This window comes from Cibotium barometz, chromosome 50 (assembly GCF_041138505.1).
Source record: "Cibotium barometz isolate CiBa-2024 chromosome 50, ASM4113850v1, whole genome shotgun sequence".
Taxonomy (NCBI): domain Eukaryota; kingdom Viridiplantae; phylum Streptophyta; class Polypodiopsida; order Cyatheales; family Cibotiaceae; genus Cibotium; species Cibotium barometz.
Genome location: NC_141095.1, coordinates 20,979,971 through 20,993,347, shown reverse-complemented (window position 1 = coordinate 20,993,347; position 13,377 = coordinate 20,979,971). Strand labels below are relative to the sequence as shown.

At 48.4% G+C, this 13,377-nt stretch overlaps 1 protein-coding gene across 4 annotated transcripts in view; it reads left to right on the top strand.

Moving 5' to 3' along the window:
* The window catches only part of LOC147609925 (hyperosmolality-gated Ca2+ permeable channel 1.5-like), a 58,098-nt gene that overhangs the window by 37,398 nt on the left and 7,323 nt on the right, over window positions 1-13,377 (top strand). For 2 of the 4 annotated variants that reach the window (XM_086787322.1, XM_086787324.1), the window contains 5 exons: window positions 1,757-1,876; window positions 1,962-2,042; window positions 2,222-2,562; window positions 2,830-3,075; window positions 12,128-12,452. In XM_086787322.1, coding sequence (XP_086643448.1) covers window positions 1,757-1,876; window positions 1,962-2,042; window positions 2,222-2,562; window positions 2,830-3,075; window positions 12,128-12,452 — 1,113 coding nt within the window. The remainder of the gene's footprint in view (window positions 1-1,756; window positions 1,877-1,961; window positions 2,043-2,221; window positions 2,563-2,829; window positions 3,076-12,127; window positions 12,453-13,377) is intronic. The other 2 variants (XM_086787325.1, XM_086787323.1) reach the window with 2 other exon arrangements.

Here is a 13,377-nt window from a genome sequence, read left to right as displayed (position 1 = left end):
TTCTTTGCGGATGTTCTTCTTCACCACCTCAACCCATCCTGACTACTTGGCTTCGAGTTTTCCCTCCATGTCCTTTGTGATCTCCTTGGAGATCTCTTCTTTGATGGCCGTGAGAGTGTTCTCATTGATCTCCCCTTCTTCCTTCTCGGTGTTCTTGACGGCTACTAGTTTCACTTTCAATGCACTCACCTCCTCCTTGAGTGCTGTGTTCTCTTGTTCAAGGCCTGTGACCCGTGCTTCGAGGGCCATGATGTGCCGGTGTAGTTTGTTCTCCACCTCATTGAGGTTGGAATCGGATGTCTTCTTGTTCTCCTTGATTAGTGCCTTCATTGCCGTCTCGAGGGCCTCGAGTTTCTCTTGGAGACTTGGGGCCATTCCTCAAGATTACTCTGCAGCCCTTCCCACAGGCAGGGAGGAGAGAGAGAGAGAGAGAGTTATGTTGCTGCCTTGGGCCTGAGCAAGGGTGGCTGGAGAAACGGCAGTACAGGGCCTACCGGACAGGCAAGCGGGCCAGCATAGCGCCAGGGAGGCGGAAGGGCTACTGGGCGGCAGTAGCGAACAGGGAACAGAAGCAGCGAAGCGGGCGGCAGTGGGCGGCTACGCACAGAGGCGCGAAGCGAGCAGGGAACAGAAGCGGCGAAGCGGGCGGTAGTGGGCGGCTACGCATAGAGGCACAAAGCAAGCAGGGAACAGAAGCGGCGAAGCGGGCGGTAGTGCTAGAGAGAGAGAGAGAGAGAGAGAGAGAGAGAGAGAGAGAGAGAGAGAGAGAAAGTTATATTAAACGTCTTCAAAAGACCCAGTGGGTCTATGAGACCAAAAGTGATACAATAGTGTCCATGTAATCTCATCATGGTACAAAAGAAAACAAAGACTGTTCCCTATGGGGGTAAAAAACAAAGGACACCACCACCTCCACAGACTGTGTTGTGCTAGTTGAATTTTTTTCATGAGGAGAGGAAAAACTCCTCAAGCAAAGCATTGCAAATTCCCCTAAGGTAATTAATTATATAATTTGCGAACCTTAAGCGCGAGAGCTAACTTGGCTTTGGTGATACTCTTGCTAGACTTTGAGAAGGGCTATGACTGGGTAGATTGGGCCTTCTTGGGGCCCTATGGTCCTTAAATTTGAAGCCACCTAGGTGAGACGAGTGTGAGCTCTTTATTCCTCAGCACACAGCCAGGTCCTAATTCAGGCCGGTTGGGGAGAGGGTTCTCCATCTCTTGCTGGGTCTGCCATGTTTGTGGCAGAGGCAATGAGCTACTACCTAGGGGCACGCAGCATGCAGCCTTCCTCTGCACTTGGAGCCTGGGACCTTTTTTCTCTTGAGACAATGGCGGTAAACTATTGCACCATAGGGCCCTCCACCCCACGGATGTAGTCTCCATGTGAGAATGGAGGGAGCCCCTCAATCTTTGCTTATTTTACCTCTTTGGGGAGGTGCAATTTGTCCGAAGAAGATTTAAAAAAAAAAACTAATGGATCTTTAATCCTTTTGGGTGTGGCTGACGAGCTAGCAGAAACCAATGAAGCACAGGTCTTCATGATGATGAAGCCAAAGACCTAAAAGTAAACTATGGCCACTTTTCCCTGTCACATTGTCTATGAGCTAGATCTTTTTCAATCCAAACTTCACTAGCCAAATTTGTTGTCAGTATTTTTTTGGGGGTGCTAATATGTGATTTTTTTTCTGCATCAACTTTTCTTCGCTGGCATGTAATGCTCCCTGCATCATCTTTATTATCATTGTTCTTCTAGATTGTTCGTAATGCAAACCGACTTGCAAAGCTTGTGAACAAGGAGGAGGGTTTGCAAAACTGGATGGACTTCTATCACATCAAGCAATTGAAAAATCCAGAATTTCGGCCAACTCTGAAGGTAAATCTTTTAATCCTCTGAGTGTCTGATAGCATGGTTATACAAACAAAACAAAAACCCATATGTGGATTTTATATTGTTGCAGAAAGGTTTCCTTGGGTTGTGGGGGGAGCAAGTGGACGCTGTAGACTACTACACTAAAGAACTTGAAAAAATAACAGAAGAGGTAGAATTTCTCAAATTTAGGTGTTGTACACATGCCCCTGGCTGACCTGACTTGCGTGGTGCAATAGCTGCTTAGGCAAAGCCCTCCCAACATCTCTATGTTTTCCTTTATACATCAATAAATTTTTCTTTTCCCTTTCCCTAAACAACTTCCATGTTTCAAATGTGTGAGCATAACAGATAAACATGGAACGCACACGAGTTCTAGAGGATCCCAAGGCATTGCTCCCAGTAGCTTTTGTGTCCTTTAAGGGGAGATGGGGAGCTGCTGTTGCTGCTCAAACACAGCAGACAAAGAATCCTACCGCCTGGTTGACAGAATGGGCTCCAGAGCCCCGTGATGTGTACTGGCGTAACCTCGCTATCCCATTTGTGGAGCTCACCATTCGCAAACTGGTGATAGCAATTGCATTATTTTTCTTGGTTTTCTTCTTCATGATACCCATCACCTTTGTTCAGTCTCTGGCAAACCTGGATGGACTTTCAAAAAAATTCCCCTTCTTGAAACCAGTACTGAATTTGTGAGTAATCTCAGCCTGACTGATTGCTGTGTGGAGTGTGAGTGACTCATCTACATCAAAACTTCAACTCAAAGAACTGATTTTGTCCTAATGTCTTAACAAGTTGTTTGAACACTATTATTTGAAGTCACATCTGCACCTGTCCGCCCTTCTTTCACAAGGGCCAAACACACCTAGGCTCGTTTTGGATGAGTGCTCTTTTTATCATGTGGAAATTGCTGCTGCTTATCATCCAAACTAACACATATTTTCTTCTTATTGTTTCAGGCGGGTTGTCAGTTCTTTCCTTCAAGGTTTTCTTCCTGGATTGGCATTAAAGATATTTCTTCTATTGCTTCCAATGCTTCTGATGTTTATGTCCAAAATTGAGGGTTACACATCCTTATCGTCATTGGAAAGGAGATCAGCAGGAAAGTACTTCATTTTTATGGTAGTCGCGGTTTTTTTTGGCAGTATTTTCACTGGAACAGCGTCAGAGCAGCTCAGTGAAATCATCAACAAGCCCCCCACAGAGTATGACCCAACATTATTTGCATCAACCTAAAGGACAAAGCATGTTGTTTTTTTTTTTTCATTTCATCACCCCCTTGTAATCTCTATCACAGCTGCATGGATTACCATAGGTGCATGATCAAAAAACAAGTTCTCAGTCTTCTTTCTCCAACCCTCTTTGGGCTGTACGTTGATAGGTGGCTGAATTTTAAGAGCAATCCGGTGGACCGTGGATCTGGATCCCCCTTAGTGCATGCCATTGTTGCAATCCTTCCTTTTGTAGATGATATCGTATTGATTTCATCTTCAACTGAAGGGCTGCAAATGCATTTAAAAATCATTGAGACCTTCTTTGACTCAAAGAGCTGAGGGTCAGCCTTGGTAAAACCAAGGCCATGATTTCCTTAACATCCATTGAGTGACTTGCATAGACATAAGGTCACTTACAAAGGGGAGTCTGAGGAAGTGGTTAACGTACACTTATGTGGGAGATCTTTTTTCTAGTTCATGGTTCACCATGAGGAGAGCTACAGAGGATCTTTAACTCTTTTTATATTCCTATTAAGTATGACTGAAAATGGAATGGAAAATCCTCATCCCAGAATATAGGAAGATCTCAACAAATCTGGCTGCCATGTACAGAAAGAATAAATCTCTCCCAAGCTGCCCTCTCAAGGGGTTAACAATGCCCACATGCCCCCCCTGTTTTATCAGCAGGTTGCTCAACCATTCTGAAGTCTCCTCCAACAATCCAATGGTCTACCTGAGGGAGAGAGTCCATGATGGCATTCCAAAAAGATATCCTCTCCCCTCTAAGATTAGGGGCATACACAATTTAAATTCTGAGTGTGGGAAAAATAGTGGCTATCATTGATATATATACACCACCTTTGAGCACCTGACCAAAAGGTGTGCCCTGATAAGGTCTTTATACCGACCAGAGACCAGAAGCAAGTCTGTTCCTGCAGGATGTCCATAGGACCTTCCGTGACTGCAGGGTGTCCATAGGACCTTCCATGACTGCAGGGTGAAGCTGGTTCCTAATGAATTGCTTCTGGTGGCGAGGAAGAATAGCACCAAGACCCTGCTAATGGCATGAGACAACTTTCATGGTTCGTGAGCCCGAGGCCTGGTGCGCCCGACCTAATTTCATATCTGCATAGCCTCTCCGGAGATGTGCCGCATGCTATATCTCTTCCTTGCCTGTGGGGAGCCTCTATTCTGTAGAGAGTGGAGTACTCTGGCCTCCGAGGCCAATGCTTCATATGCAGGCATACGGGGCATTGCGCTAGAGCTTGTCCTTGTCGTCAGTCCAAGAGACCCCGCCCCGAGTGCCCGCCCCCCCCCCCCCCCCCACACACACACACACCTTAGATCCTCTTCAGGGGGGGTGGGAGAGAAGCTGGCCCTCAGGCAGCAGAGCACCAGGATCCGGCCATGGCTAACATTGATGCTGGAGAGTGGCAGACCGTTGGGCCGAGACAGAGCTGCCAACCGTCTTCCAACGTTGAGTGGCACTGCTGAGCACACCAGGCTCGCACAAGAGGATGCGGTTTCGTCAAAGAACTGTTTCGAGCATTTATCTCAGCAGCCACCTGACGGCAATGACCTCCTCCCCCCCCCAAGTTACCTCAGGGAACCCACCTCTGGCCCCTCCTGTTTGGAGGCCGTTACCTCGCCGAGATTCCTCTCCAGGTTCCTAGATTCTAGTGAGGCCCTCTGGCCGCACCGAGCCTTCAGCGGACCCTTCTTCTCAGTAGGATTCCTCCCTTCCGCTTCCTTCTCCCACCCCACAACTACCCCCCTCCCCCCCCTGTCTTCCCCAACCTTCATCTCCGGCTCTCCCCTTAGCAGCTCCCCGTGACCGGTCTCCTTCGGAGCCCACTCTCCCCCCTCCCTCTGCCTCTCTTGAGCATTCCTGCCACCCTTCGGCCGCGCCAGATCTGAAGTGGAGGCAACCGACGAGTTCAGTTCGCCACTTGATTCATTGCTTCTCGGAGCCGGTTGAGATGACCATCGCCGCCTCTCGAGTGAGGGCTCTCTCGCCAGAGTCGCCATGCAGCCTCCCCAGGGTTCTCGGGCAGCCAGCGGATTATAGTTTCTTCCGATGTCTCCCTTTCGAAGGAACTGGTATTTTCGAGGAGACGGTGGCCGGGTACTCCATTTTTTGCATACACCGCACGACTTGGCCGTAGGATCCAGATGCCTAAGGTCGAGGGCACTTCGGCAGCAGCAGCAGGACACTGGCAGTCTCAAGGCCTCTCACCGCGCTTTCTCTCCGGTTTCTGGAAGAGGCTCCGGGATAGTTTTTTACCTCAGAAGAATACTCTACTTTTGTGGCTGTTGGCACATAGGAGTTTGGCGGTTGGCCATTGGAGGTAGACAAGCAGCATGTTCGAGATGCGGCCATCCCCAAGAGTCTCAACGACATTGTCTTTGGGATTTCCCGAAGGTTTGGCAGCGGATTCTCTGCATCTTCACTATGGACAGGGCCTCTTCCCATACTATTACATGGGGCACTGTCTCTTGGGCCACTGAGACCGAGGTCCTCATGGTTTATGAGGAGGAAAGTGGGGGGCTAGTCCTTCAGGTCTCTCACCTTCTCATCTCGACAGTGCCTCTACTCGTCATTGGACTCCTGGCTCGAGCCAGAGACGGGAGATTTGTAGCAGCATTGCCACATGGTACATTTGGAGAGCTTGATGCAACGAAGCCATCCAAGGCGCCCACACTGCGCCCGCAGAGTCCATCAGGAGCATTTGGCTCAACATCATTCATACCCTCTGCGTCAAGTGGGGGAAGCTTCAGGGTGGTTTTGACTGTATGCGGAAGCATCGGGAAGCCTACTTGAGGCTTTGGCGACCTAATCCTTTTCTCACAGATAGTGGTGGTGAGTCCACTTGGCACTACCTGTGTGATTATTCCCTCCCCCACCCCTTGTATGAGATAGCTTTCTCCTCATAGAGCGGCCAGTAGAATCTTTTTGTTCTTTGATCCTCACTTCGTACATGAGGGCGAGTTTGTATCTAGCCAGCCTTTTGGTGCCAAGCCCTCTGAGTATCTAGTCTCACAATGTCCTTCCTGATGACCCTGTTTAGCTCTGTGTGGCTGAGAGCAAAGGAGGGCGCCTCTATGCTATACCGGAATGGAGGGAGTGCCTCCATCTGCATGCCATGCATACCAAACCAAGTGCTCACGTGGGCATACCAACACTTAGTGTCTCCGTCTAGTGCCAGCTGTCTTGAGGACTCTAGGGTGAGCCTGGGGTATCTGTTTGGTGGGAGCTCCCATAATCTGTGCTAGTATGTCACTGTCTAGAAAATAGCCTTTGTCACAATCGGTGCAGCTCCTATGTCCGCTCGCACAATCTCGTGTGGCATTGATGGCTTACTTCTAATCATGCGTGCGATCATCATCACTAGTGGCCTCTCCATTGGCTTCCACCCATCATGTACATCCTCTGGGTCTGTCTCAGTTGGCTTCTCCCTCTGTCTCCTCCTGTGTATAAACTAGGACCCAGATGGGAGCTCCATATAGTAGTGCGGGTGTGACTAGTGTGTCAAATAGCCAGAGCCTCGTCCTCGGCTCTTGAAACTGTATCTATGAGCATTGCCTCTCAAGTGAGCCCAAGTGGCAAGGTTGCGTAGCCGCGCATCAATCTGGTTTCGGCTGCCATCTGCATAGAGAAACATAGTCCGGTAAAAGTGATCCCAAGGCATACATAAGAGGTCACATGCTCCACTGGCTCTCCACTATATGTAAACGGTTGTGCAGATTTGCGTATCCACTGCAAGGAGGTGTTAAAGATCATAACCTTGGTCTTCCCAAGGTTTACGGTGAGGTCTCGATCCTCGCAAAAGGCCTGTAATGCATCCAAGTGTCTCTGCAGCCCCTTTGGTGAGTCAAAAATGAGGACAATTTCATATGAATACAATAGAATGGGTATCAAAACTCATGCCAAAAGTGCTCCTGGACCTCTATGTGTGTTTGAAAGAAAGATAGAAAGATATATTAAGCGTCTACTAAAGACCCAATGGGCATAGGAGACCAAACTGATACAATAATGTCCATGGCATATCTCATCATGGAATGGAAAATAAAACAAAAACAAAACATAAACATAGCTATCTCACTGGGGTGATGGTATACCACTCTCCAAAATATTAAGCATGGGGCTAATGAGTATGGCTGAGAGGTCTCCCTCACCTATGTCTCGTGGAAAGGTAGCTAGATGGCGGTGGAGCATGTCTTGGATTTGGAGCTGATGAGGGGATCGTGGCCGATGGCCGGGGTCTAGGGATCTCGTAGTATACTGGGCAGCGACATATGTAATGCTCCTCCATCTCAACCTATGTGTGGCATAATCGGCATATCCTCTCCTCTGCGTCTCCGTATGAGCTTCTTGGCTTTGAAGATGCGCTCAGCTCTACGTGTCTCTCCACACTGAGGTGGTGGGATGAAACCCATATCTGGCCAATCGCAATACGCATGGCATGGGACATCTGAACACTTAGGTAGCCCGACTGTTGGATGAATCCATCCTCAGTGAGTGTGAGGAAGTGATCTTTGTAGAAGTGCATCTTCGTTGGGAGCTTCGGAGGTGTGATCCATGTGCAATGGGTGTAGAGGTTGAGAAGATCTAATCGGATAACCCGGTTGGTATCCTCGTGAGAGAGCCGGAGAAAAGGGGAGTCCAAACTGTACTGAAGGGGTGGTAGGCGGTCCATGTGGAGCCCATATACTGAGAACCAAGTGGAAACTAATGCATACCATACTCCAGAGTGGCCCTCGAGTGCTAGCTGTCTCGAGGACTCTAGGGCAAGCCTCAGGTACTTGTGGGGATCCATGTGACTGATGCGGTGGAGGTATGTGTCTGGAACAGTGCATCCACTACCATCGGGGCTGCAGCAAACTCTGCCTGGATAATCTGGTGTGGGACTTGTGGTTTGCTGCGGATCATGCGGGAGAACATCATGACCTTGGGGCCTCTCAACTCGCTGCCAATCCTCATCGGATAAATATGGCTCCTCCCAGAAGATTGCTCCATACATCAAGGCTGGTGTGACAAGGGAGTCAAAAAGCCAACCCTTCGTCCTAGGCTCCTAGAAATGTGCTTGGAAGCACTGCCGCTCAAGTAAGCTCAAGGCTGCATATCCCATGTCACTGTGGCATGTGCTGCGGGAAGCATGGGCCATTGAATGTGACACCAAGGTAGACATAGGATGAGGCAATCTCCACAGGATCCCCTCTATATGTGAAGCTCAATCTGGATGTGAAGGGGCGAGAAGTATTGAAGACCATGGTCCATTACCTTGGTTTTACCAAGGGTAACAACAGAGAGGTCCTACTGAGTGTAGAAATCCTGTAAGGCATCTAACTGTCTCTAAATCCCTCGGCTGAATTTGAGAGGAGGACGATGTCATCTGCATAAATTAGTATGGGGATCAATATGCCTGCCAGTGTGGGACTAGCCTCGCCTAATCCATCAATGAAGCTCGAGATCTCATCAATGTAGAGGCCAAAAAGAGTGGGTAATAAGAGGGAAGTCCTGTTTCACCCCAATAGTGCTGGAAATCTCCTATGATGTACCTCCTAGGGCTCTCACTCGTTCAGTGACGGACTCATAGAGGGTGATGATGCTTCAAACCATGTCAGCTGGGACTCCCATCTCCTGTAGACGGTGTAGGAGGCGGGCTCGGGGTACAATATCAAAAGCTTTGCGGAAATCCGCAAAGCAATAGTAAATCATCTGATGTCGTGTTATGCCCTCCTCGATGATGGCACGGAGGGTGAAGATGTGGTCAAGGGTAGAATAGCTCCTCTGAAAGCTTGCCTGTCTTGAGGTTCTGCATCCTTGGCTCTCTGCACATGAACTGAGCTCCACCTCTAGCACCGATCCATAGAGTTTGGCCAATGTGTGGCCAATCATGATCGTCCTGTAGGATCAAGTGGATTTCGGTCTTTGAGGATAGGGGTGATGGTGTTGGTGGACCAAGAGGGTGGAAATCCTTCACAAAGGGCTGTATTGAACATGTAGGCTAGTAGGGGCACCAAGGTATCATTGGAATGCGAGATGTACTCGGCAGTGAGTCCCTCATGATCTTGGGCTCGCCCATTATGTAGTCTATGAATGGCCTTGAGGACCATGCCCTTTGTGAAGAAGGTGGAGGTGGTGGGGGTAGGGTGGCTGATGGGGGATATGATAGAGGGAGCGTCCATAGGAGTGCCATGTGTCCAGGCAGGTGATAGGTGTGGGGGGGCGATGTTCTCGGAGTTTCTTCTGGGCCTCTTTGCAGTTGGGCCCTAAGAAGAGTCGGTATAACTCATCCTCTTTCCGAGCATAGAACTCCTGTTTCTTGTGTTGGGTCATGGGTGAGCCGTTGAGAAATCCGTTGCACTTGGCGCTGCGTGATTTGCCCAATACGTACCTCATGCTTAATATGGGAGCGTGTGGCTCGACATTCGTCATCATACCAACAGTTCTGGGGCATGGAACCGCAAGGTGGCTTGGTGGTAGACCGCCGCATGCAGATGAAAGAAGTGGTGGCGGATGTGTGGAGTATGGTGGTGAGCTGTGATGTGCGGGTGTATAGGGGGACAGTAGGCTCGACATCCTAGAGTTGGCAGTAGATGTGGTTGGAGTAAACACGGTCAAGCTCGTGATCAAAAAGGATCTGGGTGTAATGTGAGATGGGGGGTGGTGGTGGAGGGACGGGTGGTGTGTAGGTAAGACTGAAAGAGAGGTAGGCATGGTCAGCTTCAAAGGGGGGTGGCGGGATGTAGAAGTCGGGGAGAAGGTGTTCCAAAGCCGGAGATCCCATAAGGTAGTCCACGGTGCTAGTACCTCCTGAGTGAGGGAAGGAGGTGAGGGCGTCGGAGGAGGGCCATCAGGACATCCCGTTATATAGGCATACGGCGTGCTAGTGTCTTGTTGCTATTGGAGTGCCCTCAACCGTCATCCTATGACCCAGCCGTGTAGAGTATGCACTATCAGGTACATGAGTCCTGGATTCAGATGGAATGTAGATGTAACTTGCATTTCGTTGCTGCCCATAGCCTCTCCATAACAGGGAATGCATTAGACAGCTACAAAACACACACGGAGTGCTCCCTCTGAGTTTTACTACTGCTTGTTTATTTGCAGAGACTCACTCCTCTCAAAGGGATAGGGCATAACAAAAGGTTTGGGAGTCCCTGCCTAGGCTGATTTCAGATGACGTGCATTACTTGACACCCCTTGTTTGGCAGATGAGCTTAGACATACAATTCAGGCATTACCACATGGTAAATGTCTTGGGGGTGGTGGTTTCTCTTATGAGTTTTTGGGATGACATTGGGGATGGGATCAATGTGGCATTACAAGATATGTGGAACGTGAGCTCTGTGCCTCCTTTTCTTACCGAGGGTCTTTTCCACCTCACCCTAAGGGTGGTGATAAGACTAACTTTGCCCTGTGGCGGAGGACTATCGCATTACTTGGGACTGCATGCAAAATTCTCTCCAAGGGAATGAGCATGAGATTGCAGCTAGTGTTACTGATAGTCATTCATGACGCACAAAATGGATTCCTCCAAGAAGAAGAATCTTTGGTAACATCTTTTCTTTTTGAAGGTGGTAGAGTGGGGCAAGGCAACTAATCAGCCTTTGGCAATCTTACTACTTGATTTTGAGAAAGCCTATGTGACAGAGTGGATTGGGACTTCTTAAAGGGTACTCTCACAAGCATGGGATTTTCTCAAGATTGGATGAGAGGTGTCTCTTGCCCTGATCAGGAGGCTCACATCACTGTGCTTGCTTGTGGAGGCTCACATCACTGTGCTTGCTTGTGGAGGCCGAGGTGAGCGCTTCCACATCTCTCGTTCCATATGGCAGGGCTGAGTGCCTCACAGGTGTCACATCACTGTGCTTGCTTGTGGAGGCCGAGGTGAGCGCTTCCACATCTCTCGTTCCATATGGCAGGGCTGAGTGCCTCACAGGTGACTCAGATTGGATGCAGCAGTGTCATGGAGCCTTCTTGTGCTGCGCGGACTCTGGGCCCCTTCCTCACTAGTGTGGCCTTTTCCAGCCCCTCAACCGTTGTAGCCTCTTTCAGAGAATGGTCAGCTGGAAAGGGAGCTCCCCCTCCCTATGTTTTTTGGTTTTCTAGACCTTACATCAGGGTTCTTTGTACTTTTTTAGCCTTTTTGGAGGGTTTTTATTTGTGTTATATGAATGTTTTCTTTTGACTAATGATCTATCTTTTCTTGAAAGGGGAAAAAAAAAGGAACGAACGCCCGACTATGTGACAGAACCAATACCATTGTATGCCATTGTCACAATTGCTGCTGCCTTTTCTCTAGGCTCCCGTTACCTCCGATGCGAGACCACATGTTGGCACTGGGGGATCCGAGTGACATAGGACCTGCAAAGTTTACCTCCTTCGGGTGCGAGAGAGCAGAATACCTTGTTGGCTAGCCCTTACTATGATTCCATCCATGCAAGCTTCCCACGCATCTTTGTTGTTTCCATGTCACCCTGCCCCGCCCCGCCCCGCCCCGCCCCTCCCCCCCCCCCCCCCCCCCACACACACACACACAAGGAGACTTTAGCTTTGAGACGTAGCAGGAAATCCTCCCAAGCTGTCTCCTCTCTCTCTCTCTCTCCTTTCACCTGTGGATTGCTCAGGTAGGAGAAGAATTCTAACCAAAGACTGATGTACAAGTTCCCTTTCCTGAACTAAACGTTGCTGGAGCTCCTGCAGACCTCAACGTTTGATAGATGTTTCAAAATATTAAACCAACTTCAAATAATGTAAAGATGGTGTAAGTAGTTTTGATACGGTGGATTGGATGAGGAGTTGTTGCTCCATTGTTGCAGAATGAAATCACCAGAAAAAAAAGGTTTGAAGTTAACTTTCTCTCTTTTCTTATCTTCTTTTTGTTTTGTTTTTTTTGTGTGTGTGTGTGTGTGTTGGGGGGGGGGGGGGGGGGGTGAGTTGTGGTTGGCATGATCTTCTCCATGTACTTGCGATGTAAGATATTCTAACATCTAGTATGAGTATTCTCACGTCAAGCTTGGTGATTTCAAAATGCAGCATTCCCGATATAATTGGCAATTCAGTGGCTCAAAAAGCTTTGTTCTTTATGACATATATAATGATTGATGGATGGGCTGGTATTGCGGCAGAAATACTCCGTTTGAAACCCCTCATCGTCTACCATCTGAAGAACACTTTTCTAGTCAAGACAGATAAGGATAGAGACAAAGCTATGGACCCTGGCAGTATTGGTCTGGATCAATCCCTTCCAAAAATAGAGCTTTACTTTTTATTGGGCATTATGTATGCTGAAATAGCTCCCATTCTTCTTCCATTCATCATCATCTACTTTGCATTTGCCTACTTGGTTTATCGATATCAGGTATTGTGATCCTTGCCCATCCAAATGTGAGCAATCAATTCTAGTAGTAAGGGAGTGCATTATTCTGTCTGATATGGTGGTCCATATTGATTTAGTTAGAAAATTCAAAGTGAAGCATTATGAGGCCCAAGTTTAACACATTCAAGTGCATTGCTGCCAATGAGTAGGGGTGGATTCAACCCCTGCCTCTACATGTAAGTGTGTGCTAAAAAAAACTCCTTACCATCATGTTTGTCTTTCAATTTGTTTTATCAACAAGTTTATATCAAGCGCGTATAGCTGAAGCCTTTTGCATTCCTGCAACCCTTAGGTGATCTTCTGGACCCTGGGAGGGGGCTGACTCCAATATTCCATTAGGTTGATGCAGACAATGGGTGCCGTCACACCAGCTCAAATGTTGGTGACCGAATCACCTACATAAGTCCAGAAGGTGGCACAAGCATGGTATCAATGCTCAAGCTTGAAGTCTTGATTGCCTTCAAAGTTGTGTGGGTGGCATGGATTTGCAACAGTACCGAAGGACTGGCTTAGGATTGGCTCCTAGGAGATATGTAAGAAGCAAGAATCCAGAGTGAAGCTGCACATGACCAACTGTTCACTGCAGATGAAACGGTACCTCCTTTAGACAAAGGCTTGCTGTACAGGAGGGGACTTCAACATGATTGAGCCTCCTTAGGATAGATAGGGAGGGAACATAGCTGCCACCAAGTTAGGATATGAGAACTCCCCCCTGGGAGGAGATTTTATTTGTAGTCCATGGGTAGGAAACATGGTACTGGCTGTGATTTCTCCAAACCCCTGAGAGCCTGTTGTTTTCTGCTTCAATCCATTCCTAGCATGCCAAGCTTGACACGTTTAAAATGAATGAGCATGATATGAATTGAGGGGGATACCTCCGCACTCTTGCTTGCCTTGCCCTATTCTT